This window comes from Emys orbicularis, chromosome 10 (assembly GCF_028017835.1).
Source record: "Emys orbicularis isolate rEmyOrb1 chromosome 10, rEmyOrb1.hap1, whole genome shotgun sequence".
Taxonomy (NCBI): domain Eukaryota; kingdom Metazoa; phylum Chordata; order Testudines; family Emydidae; genus Emys; species Emys orbicularis.
In genome coordinates this window covers 3,248,877-3,270,105 of record NC_088692.1, presented here as the reverse complement: position 1 = coordinate 3,270,105, position 21,229 = coordinate 3,248,877, and the positions used below count along the sequence as shown (strand labels likewise).

Genomic DNA, 21,229 nt, shown 5'->3' with positions numbered 1-21,229 from the left:
CCCCACGGAGAGCAGCAGACAGGAGAAGTGAGAGCAATGCAGGTTGAGAACTCGTTAGAGCGCGAGGCTAATGACTTTGTGCACGTGGACATGCGACGTGTTGGCATTTTAACAGTTACAAAGTTTTAACTTTTTGGGTCTCAACAGCTATCGTCATTCAATAATTATGGTCTGACACCCTCCCCCATTGCCTGACCTCCATACACACACCCCCGATAATTCCCCCCAACTTAAAATCGATACAAATGAAAAAATGCTTCACAATAAACATTGATCTTCTCCGTGGAGATGAGAAACCAATCCAAACGGCATTCTCCTAGTGGGAAGGAAGGCTCTGGCTTGGCAAAGCTAAGGGCACGCTCTGCAGGGCAGAGATTGCATGTGTGTGTGTGCGCACACACACACACCACACCCAGAGCAGAGGAGCCCCACCCACAAGAGGCCGTTGGATGCTACCGCACTGCTAGGAGTGAACAAATTGGGTCCCGTGGCATTCCCCCAACATCACACACAGGCGGACTCCGGCTGGAAGGGCAGAGCTCAGCTCAGCCGTCCTTTGGAGCCAGGACACCCAGCGTCAGCTCTAAAGCTGCTCTAGGTCCGGAGACCAGGGGAGGAGGGCTAGCTCCCTCGCCCCCGTGTTCTCAGGGCAGGCTGAGGGGTCCCCGCCCAGTCACCCTGCCGGGATCATGCCCCAGGTTCTGGTGAGAACGGGAAACGCCCCCAGAGCTGCGGCTGGAGCAGCCCTGCGACGTGCCATCCCACATCACCAGGCCGCTAGGGGAGTGCGGCAGGGCTGGGAGCCTCAGGATGGAGCTTGAGCCCAGCCGCTCAGAGCTGTCCTCGGGGCCAGTCCCAGCCCACCCGCCAGCAGCTCACGGGGGCCCCAGCCCGGCACCCGTCAGCTTGGGACAAGCCCTTCTGGGTGCTGCTCCGAGCTCAATGGGACGCTGCTGGCCTGCGATCAACCACAGTGTGAGCTGTGGGGACTCAGCGCCTCGGAGAGGCCCGGAGCGTCCCCTGTGAGAGCGCCCAGCGCCCGTGGACTCTGTGCCCACCCAGGCGCTGGTAATGCTGCTGCAGCACGGCGACACCAGGGGGTGGGGCCAGGGCACCAGCCCCCCATGCAGAGCCGCCCTTGGCCCCTCCTGGCACTCCTCACACACCAGCCCCCCACCCGGCCACAGGCGTGTGCCGAGGGGGGTGGGGGAGAGACATGGGCCTGTCCCAGCAGCTCTGGGGGGCTAAGCGCCGAAGTGGGGATCTTAACTCGTCTGCAAAGATGGGAGCTCAGCCTGGATTTGCCCATGAGCGCCGCACCCGCCCCAGGCCTGGCACAGCTCCCAGCTCCTCCTCCCCCCGTACCACTCAGCTGGGTCTGGAACGATCCCCTTTCCCTTTTACCGTCTAGAAGGCCGGGAGCCAGCAAAGCTGGGCGTGCTGCCCACGAGTGCCGCTACTTGCCGTTCGATCCAGGCCCGACGTCCCACCCCACGTCACAGAGCCTCCCAGCCCGTCCTGCAGCCCCTCCTCCGCCCTTCACCTAAGGGGTCTCTGCTCTCTCTCTGGGCCCAACCCCGTGCCACTGCAAGGAGAGCTCAGTGGGAGCAGGATCAGGCCCCTCGCCCTTCCGCTCCCTCCCGGCCTCACCTCTGGCGTCATCCGGCTGATGGTGGGGATGTCGTACCCGGCATTGATGAAGTTGGCCGCGTACAGCTGCAGCTGGAACTTGCAGAGCCACTGGTACACGGCCTCGGAGCTCTGGGGGCGAGGCAGAACGGGGGTCACTGGCACTGCCCAGCCAGACGGCAGCATGCGCAGGCAGTGCCAACCCAGCCGGCACCCAGCCAATCCTCGTACACCACCCACCACCCCATGGGCTGCCTCCCTAGACCCAGCAGTTGGGGGAGAGGGAGCTGCAGTCAGGCAAAGCCCAGAGGCTCCCGGCTGTAACCCCCATGGGCAGGAGAGGCGAGAGCCCAGCCACCTGCAGGATTTAGCAAGGAAAGAACCTCCAGGCTGAGTCTGTGACAGGTGCCTGACCCCAGCTTCTCCCCTGGGCTGCAGCCCTTTGAATGGAAGAGGGGCAGGAGCCTGGGGAACTCCCTGGGACATGAAGGAGCCTGTAGGAGATTTGCTAGATGGTCCCCTTCTGCCCTGGGGCCTCATAGCAAGAGGCAGGCGAGTCATTCACCCCGTCACCAGCCCCGAGAATCACTCCAGCAGGGAGACAGACCGAGCAGCATTTCCTCCCCCTCCCTCAGCCCAGCACGGAGAGGCCCTTCGGAAGCCCGCAATTCCCCAGCGCGCCCCAGGTCCCTGCCCGCCCCTGTGCTCTCTGCACCCCGTCGTGCCAGTCTCCTCGCAGCCTGCTCCTTTGCAGTCCCGCCGCCCCGGGAAGCTGTGAAGCGCAGGTGGCAGCACAACGAGGGAAGCTGTCTGAGGTGCTCAGCCAACGTGCGACTCTCGCCCCGGGCGCCGGAACGGTGGTTCCGGGGAGGGGACCCCGCCGTGCCGCTGCCGAGATGTGACGGCTGAGCCGAGGGCTGCAGACAATGCAGTCAGCACATGGCATCCCCCTGCCCTGCGCAGAGCCAGCCCCGACTCCCACCTGCACTCCCGCACTGAGAGCCGCTCGCAGGGCCCACTTCCTCTCCAGAGCCCCCCTCGCCGTGAGCAATGGGTCAAACTGCCCCCCGTCCCCGCAACACCAGAACCTCTGGAGCTGCCAAAGGGACAGATGTAGGGATTGGGGGGCAGAATTGCTGGGCTGGGGGAAGGGCAGCTGTGGGGCTGGGCACATACCGAATTAGGATGTGGGGCTGGGGAGAAGCTGGGAGCTCTGCACCCCCAGGCGGCGATTGATAAAGGCTGTGTGATTTGATCTGAGTTGGGCTCCCCAGCGAGAGCCCATATCCTGGCATTCGACACACCTGGGCGAGGGGGCAGTGCTGCGACCACCCCACGCCCCCTGGGGGGGCGGCAATCAGACGACAGACCCCAACACAATATCATTTTGCAATCTCATGATCTGCGAATTTCGGAGTTGGCCACGCTGCGTGGGTTCTGCCCGGTGACCCCTGACCTCAGTGGGGTGACCTGTGCGGGGCAGCGTGCCGGATTGGGACGGGGGAGCCACTGCCATTAATAATAAATAGCTCCAAGGTGAGAGTCGACGATAAGCCACTCTCCTGTGACACCCGAACAGCATCTAGAGCTGCCCACTGGGCGGCCGCCGAACCGCACGTGAACTCAGGTGGGGAGAACGCAACAGGAGCGGCCCACGGGACCTCACTAGCTCCCGCTGCACCGTTCCCCAGCTGAGGCCATGGTCCTGGGCATGGGCCGCTGCAGAGAGAGGACCCTGCTTCCAGGAAAAGGGAGGAGGTGAACGCCGGGCAAGTACAGGTCCTGCCTCGGAAAATTAAGCCAGGGGAGAATCCCAGGGGGCAGAACTCCCTCAACGCAGTGCCCCCTGCAGGCACATCCGCTGTGCCCCGGGCCAGCTCGCATCTTCCACAAAGCAAGTGGCCCATCCTGTGCGGGGAAGGTTTTTCCTCACCTGGCCATCTGAGAGCCCACCCCGGAGCCCCAGCGGGCAGATCGCCAGCTGCCTGGTCATGACTCATTGGCTAGGAGTCTCCCGGATTGGCTGGGAGTCTCCCGGAATCGGCATCGATCTCCCGGTGACTATTGAAAGCCATCCAGGAGATTTTAATAGGCCGCTAAAAGTCCGGTCAGCGGTGCAGTGGGGCTAAGGCAGGCTCCCTACCTGCCCTGGCTCTGCGCGGCTCCCGGAAGCAACCGGCAAGTCTGGTAGGCGCAGGGGCAGCCAGGGGGTCTCTGCGCACTGCCCCAGCCCTGAGCACCGACTCTACAGCTCCCATTGGCCGGGAACCGCAGCCAATGGGAGCTACGGGGGAGGCGCCTGCAGGCAGGGGCAGGGCACAGAGCCACCTGGCCACCTCTGAGCCTAGGAGCCGGACATGGCGGTTGCTTCTGGGAGCCGCCCGAGGTAAGTGCCGCCCGGAGCCTGCACCCCTCCCCCCCTCCCCCTGTCCCAGCCCGGTGAAAGTGAGTGCGGGTGGGGGAGAGCAAGCGACGGAGGGAGGGGGGATGGAGTGAGCAGGGGCGGGGCCCGGAGAAGGGGCAGGCAGGAGTGGGGCAAGGGTGTTCAGGTTTGGGCGATTAGAAAGTTGGCCACCCTACGCAGGCGGCGGACAGAGCGAGTGCATCAGAGCCTGACTCGGAGGGCAGGGGGCAGCTCTCTCTGCCACTCGCCGGAAAAGGGAGTGATCGCTAAAATCGAGCTGCATGTGAGCCAGGACAAGCCGGCCAGGGCCGGGGCGAGCTGGGCTGTGACACTGGCCTGCCAGTCACTTCCCTCGCACCGAGCGAGCCTGGCAGATGGGGGCTGCCTCGTGTTAAAGGCCCGTTCCCCCTTCCGGCTGGATTCAATCAGCTGCCAGGTGGGCTCCCACCTTCTTACCTTCCCTTCTGACATCGGCTCTATCTTCTTCAGCTGCTGCTCAGCGGGTGGCTGCCCGGCGTAGGGAGAACTGGCCAGGCTCTGAGTCCGAGACGAACCTGTTGCAAAGCAGGCAAAGGGAACGGTCAGAGCAGCTGGGAACGCTGCACTGGCAGGCCCTGCAGAGGCCTTGCAGGATGTAAACATTAAAGACCCCACGGCACTTCTGTCTGGGGTGTCAGCCTGGGGGTCCTGGCCCCAGGACAGTACGGGAGACCCAATTCCCCTGTAGGTCCAACTGGATGAGGAACACTCTCTCACTTGTCCTAAATTGTTGTGCGGCGTGGCTGCCAAGCTCCTCCCCAGTGGTGGCTGCATTTCAGCAATGGGCGCCTTTCCTGTAGAACCCATTCATGTCTGTGGGGTGCTTGGGGATCCTCCCATAAATGGGGAGATCTGGAGTAAGAGCAGAGTGCGGCATTTCCGTTTCCTCCCACTTCCTCCGGTGCTACAGATTCCCACAGCATAATGACTGCCCAAGCATTATTATTTTATCCACTACAATTGGGTAATAACACAGTAAAAGCCTGCTGATTGAATTATTAACCAATCGAAGTTATTAACCAATCACACAGTGGTGTAACATCATGTGCCACTTGCCTCAGTCTGATTGTCACTGTCCTAGGCCATGTCAGGACAAGACATGAACCCGACAAGAGCCAGGGTGCCGGCCTGCCACGGGTGCAGTGCACCCGCCCTCCACCCTGGGGAGAGCCGCGTATCAGACCTAGAACGGCCCCGGGGCCCTGGGTCTGACGCCCTGGGGAGAGCCGCGTATCAGACCCTAGAACGGCCCCGGGGCCCTGGGTCTGACGCCGTGGGGAGAGCCGCGTATCAGACCCTAGAACGGCCCCGGGGCCCTGGGTCTGACGCTGCTTTTTGGGCACTGGCCCTGGACCAGAGCGCAAAGGCCAGGACGTTCCGACTGGAAACCGGCCCTTCTCCAGCCCCGTTACCACGGCGGTGCCCTGCTGGGGGGCTTTGCTCAGCACCCCCAGCCTAGCTCTTTCCTCAGGTTTGGGGAGCTCCAGGTCCAGAGGAGGGAGTGGCTCTGACCCACAGGGATTACGGCATTCGGCTTAGGGCTGCTCTCCCCTCCCCCTGCGTGCCAGCAGCCAGCCGTGGGAGCTCCTGGGGCCCGGCTGAGAACTCCCACCGCTCGTTCTAGCAGTGCCGTGGGGCGGCAGCCAGGGCAGGGGAGGGAAGCCGAAGGGTTTAGTGACGGGCACGAGCTGCCGGCTCGGCCGAGTTCCCAGCCCCCGGGGAACCTGCAGCCCAAGTTAAGCACTTTGCAATCGGGCTGGTAAAATGGCTGGATGCTTCCAGCATGGAGGTGAGCAGCAACCCCCACCCCCGCCCCACCCCTCACACATCCCCCCACACCACACACACACACACACACACACACACACACACACACCAACCACCCCCACCCCCAACTATACACATGCACACACCATACGCACCCCCCCAACCACACACATACCCCAACCCCCCCACCCACACCAATCGTATACACACGCACACACCATACACACATACCCCAACCACACACCCAACCACCCCCACCCCAACCCCCCATCCACACCAATCGTATATACACACACCACCGTGCCACACACACACCAATCACACTCATATGCACACACCAATCAATCACACACACACCACAACGGCACACATGCACCAACCACACACACGCACCCCCCAACCCCCCCACACACATGCACCCCCATCCCCCCACACCCCTCCACACACATACACCAACCATACACATACACCACATACCCCAGCCCCCCCATACACACACACACCCCAACCACCACGGCACACAGCCACCAATCACACGCACATGCACACCCCAACCACGCACACCTCCAACCCCCCCCCCACGCACACACACACCCCACACACACACCAATCATACACACATCACCACCCCAACCCCGCACACACACACACACCAATCATACACACACCACCACCCCAACCCCGTGCACACACACACACACCCCAATGCACCTCAATCATGCGTGCACACACACCAGTCATACACACACACCACACACGATGCTGCTTGGCACGCAGGGACCGGCGACCAACAGACGGCTCTGGCAGCAGCGCCGAGCCTGCGGGCCGCGGGCTGCCCCTCGCTCCCTCGGTGGGCCTGGAGCGTGGCCAGGCCCACAGCCTGGAGGTGGAGCCCACACCAGGACACCCCCTCGCCCTCCCCAGCCCCCCGGCCCCCGACTAACCGAAGCAGGAGAAGGCCTGGCAGCAGCAGAAAGGCGAGAGCGTCATTTTACCCACGCGCTTTCCTCTTGGGCAACAGGAGCAAAAAAATCAACGCCAAGCCCTCGTAGGTACCAAGGGTCAGCCCTGCTCCGAGCGGCCAGGCAGCCGCCAGCCACGCACCTGCAGGAGACTCCAGGGCCTTGCCCGGCCCATCACCCACCACGGACTCTTGCACCGACGCCTTCTGGGACAGGACCGTCGCCAGCAGCTGAAAAAATACACCACCACGGGTAAAAAATGGGGAGGGAGAGGGGGGTGGGGAGGGGGGCCTGTCAGGAGCCAGAGACTCTGTGTTGCTAACGCTGCGGCAGCCGGAGCCGGAGGCGCGGGCGGGCAGGGAGGGGCGCAGCAGATTTTGGATGCAGCAGGGAGTGTGTGAGAACACAGCTCACAGCACAGATGGTGCTTCGCCTCCAGCAAGTGATGGCAGGAGCTGCAGCTCCATCCGGGACACCCCAATTCCAGCCTCCCGCACACCTAGCCCCAGCCTCCCGCAGCCACGGGGAGCAGGGAGGGGCCCCCTCGGCCTGCTTACCCAGAGCATGGCCCCCTTGCCCGGTGGTTCCAGAGTCCTGGGGGGAGGGCAGGCGTCTGGAGCCAGGGGCCGAGTGGCTGAGTAGAGGCAGCAGAGCCCAGCCAGCTGCAGCAGCAGCCTGGGGACCCTCTGCCCCATGGACAGGCCGGCTCCAGGCACCAGCTTGCCAAGCAGGTGCTTGGGGCGGCCACTCCGGAGAGGGGCGGCACGTCCAGCTATTCGGCGGATGGTCCCTCACTCCCGCTCGGAGCGAAGGACCTCCCGCCGAAGTGCCGCCGCAGATCGCGATCGCGGCTTTTGCTTTTTTTTTTGGCGCCGCTCGGGGCGGCAAAAACCCTCGAGCCGGCCCTGCCCATGGAGAAGGTGCAGGGAAGGGAAGGACAGAGCAGCCCGCATAGGATGGATCTCCTACCCCCAAAGTCAGCCCTGGTGCCACTCCCAATGGACAGCCTCAGAGAGGGGCAGGCCAGCGGGATGGAGGGCCAGGATGGTGCTGGAGAGCACAAAGCCCGTTAGGGGAGGGCTGCAGTAGGCAGAACCGGAGTGCAGCTGGGCCCAGCGTTCTGCGCCCAACCCCCAGGCCCAGAGCAGGCTGCAGGAGCACGGCGGGGACCAATGGATGTGCAGGGCTTAGCGTCTGCTTTGTCATCCTGCCCCCGCTGGGCTGGGCACCCAAACACAGAAGCCCCGTGCAGGCCTCGCCCTCCAAACTGAGCGAAGGGCAGGAACATGCCCAGCGTCCATGGGGCAGAGCACAGGGGCAGGCCAGAGGGCTGGAGCGCTCTGGGCCATCTGGCACCCAGGCAGGGAGCGGGTGCCTGGCGAGGGACTGGCAGTTCTCGTTACATCAGGTGCGTACGCTGAGAGCGTCTCCAGGGTGGGGGAGGACGGGAGACCACCTCGCTCCGCTGCCAGCTCCCCACCAGGCAGGGCTCCCTGGGGAGACAGGGGCCGAGGGTTACCTGCTGCCTCCGCATACCCAGCTGCCTTTACCTTGACCCCTTCGGAGCCAGCATGCAGGGCATGGCTGCCACTTCCCGTACTCTGGCCGCTCCCCGAGCTCCGGGCACTGGCCACGCTTCCTGTGCTCCCCAGGCTGCTGCGGTCCCCACCTGCCAACGGAGAGGGAGGGTTAGATAGCGGGCGACGGCCGTCTGTCACCACCTGGCAGGGCACGTCTCCGCACACCGCGGGGACCCCCTGCTGCTGGGCGCGGCCGGGCTTTGGGGCCCCAGCACCAGCCGGTGTTTCGGAGCCTCCTGTCGGCACGGCTCAGCCTGCTGACGAGCACCACCGCAGGGGAGTGCAGCAGAACGCCAGCCTGCCGCTGGGCAGCAGCAGCAGTCAGCGTCGGGCCGAAGCAGCGGTTCCCAGGGCACGGGGGCCAGAGAGATGCAAAGGCGGCTGTACCTGCAAAGGGTTTGCGCAGCACCCAGATCTCTTCCACCGGAGCCGGTGTGGCAGCGGATCCGCCCTGCGACGGCGACAGATGCGACGGGCTGTCGGACCCTCGGGAACCTTTGGAGCAGAGCGGAGAGAGTGGCGGTGAGAAGGGGGGTAGCAGTGCGGACCAGTGCAGTCTTACCCAGACGCGCCCCCGGGGCGGGGGGCACTTGCTGGGAACGCAGGCTGGTGACAGGGGAACAATCTCAGGCTGGCGTCAGCTGCGTGACCCAGGTAGTCTGGCTGGGCACAGCACGGAACCACTGCCCTGCTGCCCCCCGAGTGGCCCCTTCCGCTGACCAACCCCACTGGCCTCCTGGGGCGGCCTCCCAGCCTAGCTACTGCCAGGCACTGTGCCCATGGACACCACAGGCCCAGGGAGGAGATGCTGCCTTGGCATGAAGTTCCAGGGCAGCTGGGCCCTGCAACAGCTCCTCTCCCTGCCCCACAGCACTGGCACCCTCCCCGCCGACCGGAGGGCAGGCGTGCCCGGCTCGCAGAGCAGCAAGGCAACCAGCCTGTTGCCCAGCCCCGGCGGCGGAGCAGGTACTAGACCTTCCATCGCCCCTTGGCCAGCGCGCAGGGCACACATTTGTAAGGACCCGTCCACACACCACAGCCCCCGGTAAAGCGAACCCTTCCCTCAGCGAGGAGTGCGAGACCAGGCGCGCGCCGAGCGAGAGCGGCTGCAGCGGGGAACAGGCGGGCAGCTGGTCAAGCACTGCTGAGTCTACGCTCCCAGGGGTTATTTCCCCAGGCGCCGGCGGGCCCCGCTCGGAGCTCACCACAGGGGTGCACGAGGGAGAACCGCGTGGAGGACGGGCTTCTCCAGGGCTGTGGTGAGCATGGCATGGTGCAGCCGGCAGCAATGGGGCTGCACACAGAGACAGCCCCCAGCCCCGGCACTGGCTCTCAGGAGGCATCGGAGACGTGCCATGGAAAAGGTTTTCACACGGGGAGAGGATGAGGAGCAGTGGGTGAAGGGCAGTTTAGGTTGACTAGCAGGAATCAGACCGAAGGCGGGCGCCTCCTGGGCCGTGCCTGCTCCAGAACATTTCATACCTGCTTCTCCGCCATGGGGCAGCTGCCACAGCCAGCCCCACAACCTATGTTTGGGGGAGGGGGGCACAGGCAATGACGCTAGCTGGGGGAAAGGGGCCACGAGGGACCCGAGAGCTCTGTCCCATCACCACGAGCCACCGTGCTAGAATTCACCAGCCGCAGCTCTGCGGTGACCCCTCGGCCAGACAGGGGCTGACACGGCCCGGCCCTAGCCTGGCTCCCTGGCCCACATGACCCTGGAGCAGCAACCACCTGCTAAAGTAGGACTCCCCCCCCCCCCCCCCTCGGACATTCACCGGTCATCCCGGAGCGAGAGCCCGTGTCCCCCCCAGCCAGTGGGAAGCTGCTGCCAGGTCGGATTTGGGAGTGGGGACGACGGAGCTGAACGGTCTCACGAAGCGAGCCTCCTGGCATGGCAAGGAGACGGGACGGGGGGCGAGACAGACATTGAAGGCTGGAGTCTCTCGCGAACCGGATCCTGACTAGCGCAGAGCCAGTGGGCTGGGCCGTCACTCGGGGACGCGCAGACCCAGGAGGCTGCTAGCTCAGAGCAGCCCCGGGAGGACAGATTCTCTTTGTCCAGAATTGGGAACCTTGCTCCAGACCCTGCCCGCTCCCCAGAGGCCAGGCTTGGTCTGCACTGGGGGCTCCAGGCTTGGCAGGGGGCTGCGCTGACCCCCCCACACTTTGCCTAGAGGGGCGGAGCCCTGCGTGCTCTCGGGGTGCGGATCAGCACCCCTGGGAGAGGCCTTGGAGAGGAGCCGGGGAGCCCTGCTGGGGCCTGGCCCCTCCACCACAGACAGCGGGGCGGTCAGTGAACGGCAGCAAAGGCCATTGCCCAACGCCTGCCCGGGGAGGCTCAGGACTTGTGCATTCCCCATACGGAGGCTTGGAGGGTGGCTGCGATGGGCTGAGGGAGGGTGCCTCCTCCCAACGCTCTGATCTGCTCGACTTTGCTTATGGGGGGGTGCTGGACCCACAGTGCTTGTGGTTGGCCAGGGCAAGTCACGACCCAGCGACCTCAGTGCTGTCACGGCCTCCCACCAGCTCCAGTGCTGCCCCTCCCTGACTGCATGTGTAACCCACACACCGTCTGGGGGTGGGGTGCTGTCCCATCCAGTGGCACCGCGACCACTTAAAGAGAGAGAGTTAAAGGAGTCTGCGCCACAGCCCTAACGAACAGCCAGTTGGCTTGTAGCTCCTGCACTAAGCTCAGGAGGTCCCCGGTTTGATCCTGCCCGACAACGCCCAGGGTCTGTCGGTGTTACACAGGGACTGCCCACGGAGGCAGGCACACGCCTGTGGGCGTAGGGGGAGCTGCATCCAGCCCGTGGGGAGCATCTGGGATTACAGGAGCCATTGGGAAGTGACACCACAAGGCCCCAAGTTCCTCATCCGCTGAGACCTGTGTTCATTTTGTCTGAGGAGTCGCTCGCTGTGCTTTCCAAGGGCCGGTCAGTGACTTGTTCAGCCGCTCCTTGGTCTTAGAAGCCTGGAAACCCCTCTTCTCTAGCCCTGAGTCTGAGGGAGCGGGAGGGAAGGCAGCTCCCTTTGCACCGCTGATGTCAAAGCGCCCAGCTCTGGGCACCACACTGTGATGTTTGCTGAAGAGCCGGTAGGGGGGAGCCCACGCGTGTTATGTAAAGCGAGCCCCGCGTGGGGTCTGCAAACCGATCTCTCAGCAGCGAGGGAGCAGATTTAACAAAGGGTTCACGATGGAGCAGGGAGTTTCAAAGTGGGTCACACTGGGGGGGGGGGGTGCGCCGCCACTGAGGAAAGCAGCCTCGTGGAGAGCGCAGGCGGCGTTCGGCTCTCAGACAGGAGGGTTAAAACAAGCAGAGCCATTTCCCCGCGTGCAGGGCGACACAACGAGGGGGTTGCAGATTACACCAGAGAAACAACTCAACCCAACTGCACACAGATTCAATGCAGCCATTCCCCCGGGGATTCCTGCAAACAAACATGCATTTCTTATCCCCCTGCCAACCCCCGCGCCAGGAAAACCAGAGTTAAAGGGAAGTGGCTCGGCAAACTCTTTCCTCGCACCTGAAAGAGAAACAGAAAAGCTGGTTGAAAAAGGAAATGGAGAAAACTGGAGATTACTCAGCATGTCCCTGGCCTGGTGATGCTCTGAACCAGCTGGAGAGAGACTGCCAGCTCCCACGGGGAAGGGGAAGGTTTGTTGAGACCCACGGGTATGATGCTGATGCACCAGAATTTAAACCTTTCATCTGCTCCTGTCTCTATTAGCCCTCTGAGAGGAACAAACATCACTGTCATTTGTTTCCAGGTGGGGTCAGTGGCCCAATATCCTGCTTCTTGGAATGCCCAGGACCTGGAAAACCCAACTGTGGCTAGTTATAGCCATAGCCAGGGCTCTGCCAGACCCATGGACTAACTGCACGAGACTAGAAGCAATCGAGTCGGCAGCCCAGCGGGGGGCTCCTGCCTGACCCCAGCAGCACAGCCCTGGTGCATTTCATCCTAGCTGGTGTCACTGCAGATGCTAGCTGTATGCATTCAGTGTGCACACAGGCTACAGCGCAGGGCAGACTGTGCAGGGTGAGAAAGCCATTACGAGGGCTGGAAGCTGAAAAGAGAGGAGCACGGCCTTTAACGAGATGGAACTTGTCTGCACTAGCCAGGCCTTCATCAGCACTCAGGTAGGCCAGCATGGCGGAGTAATGGCCAGTGGAAGGAGAAGGCGAAGAGGGAAGTGCAATCTTCCTGAGATTAAACAGGGAAAATGACAGGCAGCTGCCTAGGCATGCACCCACCCAGCTAAGTAGAAGTAGAAGATATCTAGTCCAACCCCCTGCTCAAAGCAGGACCAAGCCCCAGACAGATTTTTACCCCAGTTCCCTAAACAGCCCCCTCAAGAATTGAACTCACAACCCTTGGTTTAGCAGGCCAATGCTCAAACCACTGAGCTCTCCCTCTCCCCCACATTGGCCTTTCCTCCACATGATTTTATGGTGAGTTCTTTCTGCATTTCCTCCCTCCATACAAAGCAGTATCGCAGCCGCCTCGCCTTGGTTCTTCCCTCGTGAATTCAGTGGTGGACTGACAGACGTCCTCCGTGCACAGTGCAGACATGGCCTGGGTAGCAGGGCACCCTCCCACCCATGGCACCCCCGTTCCCATTCCCTCCTGGAGCGCTCTGTGGGTTAATGTTCAACCAGAGGGTGAATTTCTGGAGTCATCTCAGCACTGACCAGAGACATGACACGTAAGGCACCAACATCCCTGCCCCCCTGGAGCATGCACGGCGTCTGCACATCAGGCACGGTTGAGGTAACGGAGCAGGCGGGGGACCGATGAGTGAGACATCCAGTGATGGGAGAAATGACCAATGAGCAGTGAGGACAGGGTGGCTGGGCCCCAATATTAAATATTTTGTTTCTCTGGTAGGTGCTTACAGATTGTAATCAAGTCACCCCCAATCCTCCCTTTGCTACGTTAGATGGAGCTCCTGGAGTCTCTCACTCTCAGGCAGGTTTTCTAACCCTTTAACCGTTCTGGTGGCTCGTCTCCGAGCCCTCTCCAATTCATCAGCCGCCTCCTCGAACTGTGGCCTCCAGCACTGGACAGGGGATTCCAGCCGCGGTCGCCCCAGTGCCGAACACAGGGATCAAATGACCTCTGCTAGGTGCAGCCATAACCAACCCAGCTGGGCAACCCGGCCTGGGCCAGCAGCAGGGAGCACACACCAGGGAACATCCCCGAGAGCGGCAGGGAGAGGAGCTAACAGGCCGTCCCCAGCCTGGGGTTCCCCGCTGAGCACGGCACATGTGGCCTGCAGCGAGAAGAGGCTCTGCCCGGGCTGCCATCTCACAAACCAACCAGGCAGATTAGATGCACGTAAAGAGCTTAACTGGCCAAAGAGACGGGACATGAAGACACTGCTACTGCGCCCGACAGCCACGCTGCCTCCCGCGGGGAGCCAGCCAGCTCCTACAAGCCCCGCAGAGAGGGCACTGGAAGTGCTCGCAGGGGAGACCTGCAGGGCGGTGCCCTGACATGGCGCTAGGGGGCGCTCTTCTGCTGGACTAGCTACTTTAAGGAGACATAAGAATGAGGTCTGGACCCTCCGAGTGTATCAAAGATCCCATGGCACAGGTGCTAGACTCATGCCCCGGGCACACTCCAGCTGGGGAAATGACACGTGCCCTGCCTAGAACTGAGGGTGGGGGTCTCCATTTCCTCTCCTCACTGTCTGCAGGGCTGCTGAGTGCTGGCGGTCAGAGGTTCGCCGCAGCCACGACCCCCGGGCAGCGGACACAAGGGCACGGCCCAGCTTGCAGAGAGAAGCAAGAGCCACCGGCCCAGGGGGAATTTCGCTCTGTAGCAGAGACCGACGCACTGGAGCGGGATCAGCGCTCACCAGCTTTCGGGGAACCCTCCAGCAGCCCAGCACTGCCTGCCCAAGGGGAAAGTGTGACCTACCGCCCGGAGCCACCCATGCAAGAGCTAGCCCAACCCAGCCTGGCTTAGCCAGTGGGCCCCGGCTCCCAGCACTAGGTGATGCAAACAGGGCGGCTGGAGCCTTGCGTTCTGGGTCCATGCAGCGCCGGGCACAGCGGGGCCCTGGTCCGTGATGGGGGCTCTAGGTGCTACGGTGATACAAACACTAAGTACCGGAATCCTCCCAAGATAGCCACAGACCTGGGCGGCGACTGGCGTAAGAGGCAAACCCAGAATCCAACTCATGAGCACGCCAGCCAAACACTGCACAGCCTTACTCCGCTGCCCACAGCTCCTACCGGCCTGTCTAGCCCCGGAGGAATTGCTCCAGGGCAGCATTGACCCCGTCATCACTGCCAGGGACATCCCAGTGCCACGCCAATCCACAGCTGCAGCTACTTGGGCCCAACTAGCCCAAGTCAATGCTGCTCTAAGTGGGTACCAAGCCAGCTCCAGATCAGAAGAGTATCAAGGTACATTTCCGGTCACCTTTGCACCCCACATCCCCAGACTCGGGCCCCTTAGATCTCAAATTACTTCACCGGATTATTGAGAGTTGCTTCCTGCTTTGCTGTTCAAACATGCACTTGAAGGCTCTCTGAAAAAAAAACTAGCAGCCCATTGGTAACCAGGAGAGATCCCACAGGCCAATTGGCTTTCCCTTTACTGCTTCCACGTCCCCTGTCATGCACCCTACAGTGCAGCCAGGACATTGCTGGGTGAGTCCCCGCACATGCTGTCCTGGCAGCAATGCGGAGAGCGGGGAGCTGTGGAGCTCAGGAGGGGCATGACAATGGCCTCAGAGCAGCAATGCGGACCCTGTGACGTTATCACACGCTTGCAGTGCGCCAATTCTTGCAGTATTTGGTGTCTATCTTAAAGCCCCAGCTCCCGGAGTCACGGGATTCTGGGAGAGTCTCAGCTTCCATTTTTAAAAAGGAAGTTTCTAGCCCTTGTGGTTGCAGCCTGGAAATGTGATCTGAGTGCGCCCCGAGGCCTCTGAAACCAGAAAGCAAAGAAACCCCCCCACATTAATTATTAGGATCGTTCAATCTCCCGATTGCAAGCCAATCCGGTGATTTGGGGGACCTGCCTCCGGATTCTTAACACTAGGGGTTAGCTGTATTGCCCATTTATTGTTGTCTCTCAGGGCAGGCTGTCAGCAGAGAACTCCCCATTCCCTCCCCGGGTCACTAGTGACCCTGCAGATTGTTCCAGCCTGAAGGGTCAGAACAGCGCCCGCTGTGTACGTCCCTCTTCTCATGCGTTTCTGTGACTCTGTGCACTTCCCTCAGCCAGGGCTGGGAAAGCCGACGGTCAGTTTCACCGCCTGGCTCTCCTGCTGAGCTAGCCCAGTGCTGGTGCCTTCGGGGTCCCGGCACTGAAAGCAGACAGGTTTGAACTGATCTTTGTTTTGTTTTCAGCCATAACATCATGTCTAGAACTTGGCTTCCGCAACACCTCTCTCAGTTCCAAGATCTGCACCTCGGGGCCGCTTCTTGCTGACGATGGGCCCGATTCTCCACTGCCAGGCCCCTCGTGTGTCCTTTACACCGCAGTGCAGGGTGGGTGCAGAACAGACAGGCAGTGTCGGACACTGGTTTGGCACAAGGAGCAGGAGGATGGCACGCCAGGCCCAACGGTGGCAATGCAGAAATCTCCAGGGCTCGGTGTTTTTGGTTGTAATTAGACAAGCTCTTTAAATGTTTAGCATGGCTCTTAATTAGGAGAAGCTCCAGGAGCCCAAGTATTTGCTGTGCTGGGCAACCCGCGACACACACCGATGCAGTCTAGTCGAGGGCCTGCCTGCCTGGCATTCAGATGAGTGGCTGGCACTGCGTGTACCGGGGAGCTGCTGCGGTAGACACAGCGCTAGGCTGCCTGGCAGCAGATGGGGAGGAAAGGACGCAGAGAGTCAAACCAGCAAGGAACAAATCGGGGTCCGCACACCTACACTCAGCTGGTCCCACAGAGCCAGTGGACCCATGGCAGAGGACAGGCCCACCTGTGTCATCAAACGGGCTCAGAACATCATCCCTGCCCAGGACCCCCTGCGCCCCATGGCCCTCTCCACCAAACGACTCCCCGTGACCCCGCTGTGTCTGGACAGCAGCTTGACAGGGAACCCCAGCAGCTGTACCTAAGACCTCAATTGTACCAGGCAGTGCACGCTAGCGCCTCCAGCTGGCTACAGAGTGCTGTTTCCCACCATGGCGCTTTGACCACCCGTTGTAAGACGGGGGTTTGGCGCTTGGTGGAGACAGAATGAGGAGAGCGTTCTGCGGGGATCCCCCCCTCAGGCCCTGCCTGCAGAAGCGTGTCGGGGTTCTTTATAGGGCAGAGCACCGACGACTGAATGGCCCGAGGGTGGGGACCGCTCACGGCAGCTACCCTCCGGCTAGGGAGTTCTGCAGCCCGAAGGACCATTCGGGACATGCCCCCCACATGGGCGGGGAGTGACCGTCACACATCCATCATGCCACACTCACGCCACAGCAGCTCTGGAAAGGAAAGGGGGGGTTGGGCAGACACACCTGCTCGCACACGCACCAGAGCAAGCCGAGGGGGAGGGGAAGGCAACCCAAAAAACGAACACAAACCAAATGAAAACCCATGAAGCGAGCGGTGAACTACCTGGTCCATAAGGCAGCTCCTCGGCAGTGCTATGGGAGAGCCTGTGATAGCCAAAGGAACTGAAAAGAGGCTGATGGGAATGTGGTGGAGGAGGTGGAGGTGGAGGCAAGAAATGGAACGGATGGGACGAGGAGTCACCGTTAAGCACAGCCGCCCTGGGCGCTGGGAGCGGGATCTTTTGGTAGTAGTGGGGAATGGTGACTGCGCCCCACGGACCTGCTAATAAAAACATAACAAGAGACAAAATGAAAAAGAAGCAAATAATCAAGAGACACGTAAAGCCACCAAAACCAACCGGCCAAAACGAAAGCAAAACCAAGCCAGGAAGGAGCCTGAGCGCAGCGCCGCATCGCACCCGGACCCCTTGGGAATCCATGGGACTGGCCCCAACCCCCGAGAGCAGATTCCAGCTCCCCGCCAGGACAGCTCCCCAGGGCCAGCTGGCTGGAAACCAACAGGCCACAGGACTTCCCAGCGGCCTCTCTCCAAACCCACATGGAGCAGCAGTGCTTGGACCACGCGGTCACTAGCTGGCAGAGACCAGAACCCGCTGGGCCGAGCACTCTGCCTCTTGGCTACCGGACGGGCCACGAGCGCCAGCACGGCCCGAGGCTCAGGGGGACCCTCAGCTTGCCCTTGACGCGTGCATGACCTTGCAACCAGTGGGGGGCAGCGGTGTGCGGACTCCCACTAGCACCTCCCAGCCGGAGCCGGGGTGGCAAATCGCTCGCCCTGAGCCCAGCACCGTCCCTGGGAGCGACACCAACCCACCCTCCAGAGCAGGGCACGGCCGTCACCACGGGCCAAGGGGCTTGCACACTCCCCGCCCTCCTGCTGGGCACACCCAGGGACAGCCAGCGACTGGGGCAGGCGAGACTCCAGATCCCGCACAAGCAGGCGGCAGCCTGGCCCGTCACAGCCCGACACACACTCTGGGGCCAGCAAAAGCCACCTGATCACGCCCCCCCCCCCCATTCACACCCCAGGAAGAACTCTCCCCCCTCCGCTCCCTGCACAAACGCCCCAGCCCCTGGCCTCCTGGGCCAGCCATTAAAGCTGGTGCGTTTTCCATCCTTTGGGAGCAGGTCTCAGTGCTTGAGGTGTGCTGGGGAGCCGGGGGAGGGGCCCCCGTTTGCCTCTTTTGTCACAGCCAGGGGAGGCACTTGGAGGACAGAGAGGGCGCTTTGAGCGCGGCACAAAGGCTCCAGCACTGCATGGAGCAGCGAGGCCTTGACCTCACCATAAACATGCAGCCCCCAAGGCTGCCGTAGGACCCCGGCAGCTGCCACGCCAAGGCCCTGGCTGGCCCCCAGGCCCAGAATGGAACGGCGAGAGGACGAAGATTTCCAGAGCCAACGGGATGACTTTCCTCGCGGTGCCAAATGAAAAACACCCACGATGGCCACAGCTCTCCGCGCTGAGCGGGACGGATCTGCGTCTCTGCCAGGGAAACGGCCCCCCGAGCCATGGCTGGGGGGGTCTCATTGCTTTGAGGAACCCGCCTGCTTTCTGCAGCTTGTCAAACTAGAGACAAATCTCCTGTCCAGCCGCCAAAGGGACCGGGGTCTCCCCGATCTGCAGTGATAACCACACCTCTGGCACAAGCTGATAACGAAAGGTGACCCATGTCTGGCTTGTTTCAGCTCTAACGTGAAGGCTGCCGCCCCCTGGGCTAAGACCCCACAGTGACCACGGAGCCAGGTTGGAACTCGACAGCAGATGGGATCCAGTCAACGCGTCGCTGGACGCCACCCCCAGGACCGTGTCACTGCGCCGAGCCCGGGCCCGCTCCCTGCAGCCATCCTTGGATCCCGCTCCCAGGACGGTGCAGGACACTGGCCCTGCAGCTCCATGCGCTGGACAGAACTAAATGCTAGAGGGGGCCAGCGAAGCCCAAAAGCTGGAGGCATCAGCCTAGTGCCCGAAATAGATCCCAGCATAGGAGGAGTTGGAGAATGCACAATTGCCGAGATAACCAGAGCCTTGGCCAATAAAGACTTCAGCGAGCCCATCCTCCAGCGGCTCCTTGTCTCAGCCAAAGGCATGCTATGAGCAACGGGACAGCCCTGGCTGAATCGCTCCTGTCCCGTCCCTTGGGAGGACGCCCAAGGCTCTCTGAACAGCGACCCGGTACTTTGTCTCCAAGGCCTCCAGGGCAGAGGCATTCAGGTTACAAATCAGGAGGTGGCTTTTCCAGCTGTCAGCCCTGCAAACAGCCTGGGATCTGAGGGCCAAGCCGGGCTGTGCCTGCAGCGCGCATCATCCCCAAGAACAAAGGTCTGCAGTGCCGCAGCCCCTGCCTCAGGAATCCCGTGCAGCCCCCTTGCCTTGCCCAGGTTTGCCCTGGTGTAGCCAGTCAGGACTTGACTCTGCCGGCAATGCATCCGCCCAGGGCCGCGCTTCCTCCCCCTCCCCGCCTTGCTCTCAGGTGACCCAGGTGGAAAGGACCAAAAGACACCAGGCAGGGGAGAATGAGGGCCCCAGGGCGGGTTAACAGGGCTGGCAGGTGGGGGAAAACATCTCACTTTGTAAGCTGAGTGAGTCGGCTCGGACACCCCGAGGGCAAGGTGACCCTGGCTCCCCGTTCTTAGAGCCCCGTTCCCGAGCGTGGGAAGGGGGGGCTCTCTGGGCTCTGGTGGGTTCCAAGCTCCGACCCGCTCGTTTTCACCCCGACACAGCCCCTGCTGCCCGAGCCAGGAGCCGGCTTCCTCCCGACAGGAGACGCCGCAGACGCGTCAGGACCCTGGTCTGGGGGGCTGGTGAATGGGGAAAACTGACCAGTGTGAGGCAGGGGCTCTGCCGTAGACCCCCCCGATCCTACGGGTACGAGACACACAGGAATCGCAGCCAGGACATCGCTGAGCAGCTGGTGTCCACAAGGCCCTGGGGTGCGCCTGGGCATGGCCAGGGAGCTGCTCCTGCCCGGCTGAGAGCAGAGCTCGCTCGCCCCCTTCGGGGTGTACCCCATCGCAGGGCGTGGGCTCCAGAGTCATGGCACGAGTTGGCCACAGGGGGTGTGCAGGAGACGCTCTGCCAGCCCCTCCCCAGCAGACCCCCTCTGCACTGGGCTGGCATGTGGCTTCTACCTGCTGCCCAGGCATCCGCTCCACCCCCCAGGTGCTCTCCCACCCAGCCTGCTGCCCACCCCCCAGTGCTCTCCCAGCCTGCCCCCCCACCCCACTGGGTGCTCTCCCCCAGCCTGTCCTGCCCCGCCCCCCAGTGCTCTCCCAGCCTGCCCCCCCCGACCCCACCCCACTGCTCTCCCACCCCGCCCCCCAGCCCCCGCCCACTGGGTGCCCTCCCCCAGCCCCGCCCCCCCACGGCTCTCCCCCAGTCTGCCCTGCCCCGCCCCCCAGTGCTCTCCCAGCCTGCCCCACCCAGCCCCACCCCACTGGGTGCTCTCCCCCAGTCTGCCCTGCCCCGCCCCCCAGTGCTCTCCCAGCCTGCCCCCCCCCGGCCCCCTCACTGCTCTCCTGCCCCCTGGCCCCCCCCACTGGGTGCTCTCCCCCAGCCCCGCCCCCCCACTGCTCTCCCCCAGTCTGCCCCGCCCCGCCCCCCAGTGCTCTCCCAGCCTGCCCCCCCGGCCCCACCCCACTGCTCTCCCACCCTGCCCCCCCCCACTGGGTGCTCTCCCCCAGCCCCGCCCCCCCACTGCTCTCCCCCAGCCTGCCCCGCTCCGCCCCCCCCCACTGCTCTCCCCGCCTGCCCCCAGGATGCCATTCGCATTCCCTCTCAATCTGCACCAGACTCAGTTTCTCTGCAGCAGCGACACGAGCTCGGCCCGGCGTGTCCGGCCCTGATGGGGTTGCGCAGTGCGGGAGGCACGGGGAACCGAGGGAAGCCCCCGCCCAAAGCCCGACCACTCTGGCTCAGCTGTACAGAGCCACGGCCCGCCCAGCCGGGCTGCCAGCGCCGGGGCTGACAGGGACGCCACGGGGCTGAGGCCGACCCAGGGCGAAGGGGCACTGGGGACAGACGGCAGGGTGCGATCTCCCACAGGGTCAGCACGGAGTGGGAAGGGAGGCAGAGTCTTGCGGTTTGTAGAGAGCGCCGTCACTTGGCCCCCCATGCCAAGGCTCTAGCTAGTCACACGCCGTCCTGTGGCGAGGGGCAGCAGACGCCCGTGTGCGTTCGAAATCACCGAGCACAACCCCAGCCCTCTCTAGGAGCAGGGTCAGAGCCCCAGAGCCACCCCAGCTAGAATAAGACACGCTCCAGCGCAGAAACCTCCCCAGCCCCCGGCACCCAACCCCGCCCCACCTTGCAGG

General features: G+C 62.8%; 1 protein-coding gene across 1 annotated transcript in view; it reads right to left on the bottom strand.

The window, feature by feature from the left end:
- CASKIN1 (CASK interacting protein 1) overlaps window positions 1-21,229 on the bottom strand; it is a 155,298-nt gene that overhangs the window by 11,611 nt on the left and 122,458 nt on the right. The window contains exons 11-15 of the mRNA XM_065412256.1: window positions 8,769-8,876; window positions 8,352-8,470; window positions 6,940-7,031; window positions 4,490-4,568; window positions 1,651-1,761 (exon numbers count right to left, since the gene is read on the bottom strand). Of these exons, the coding sequence (XP_065268328.1) occupies window positions 1,651-1,761; window positions 4,490-4,568; window positions 6,940-7,031; window positions 8,352-8,470; window positions 8,769-8,876 (509 nt within the window). The remainder of the gene's footprint in view (window positions 1-1,650; window positions 1,762-4,489; window positions 4,569-6,939; window positions 7,032-8,351; window positions 8,471-8,768; window positions 8,877-21,229) is intronic.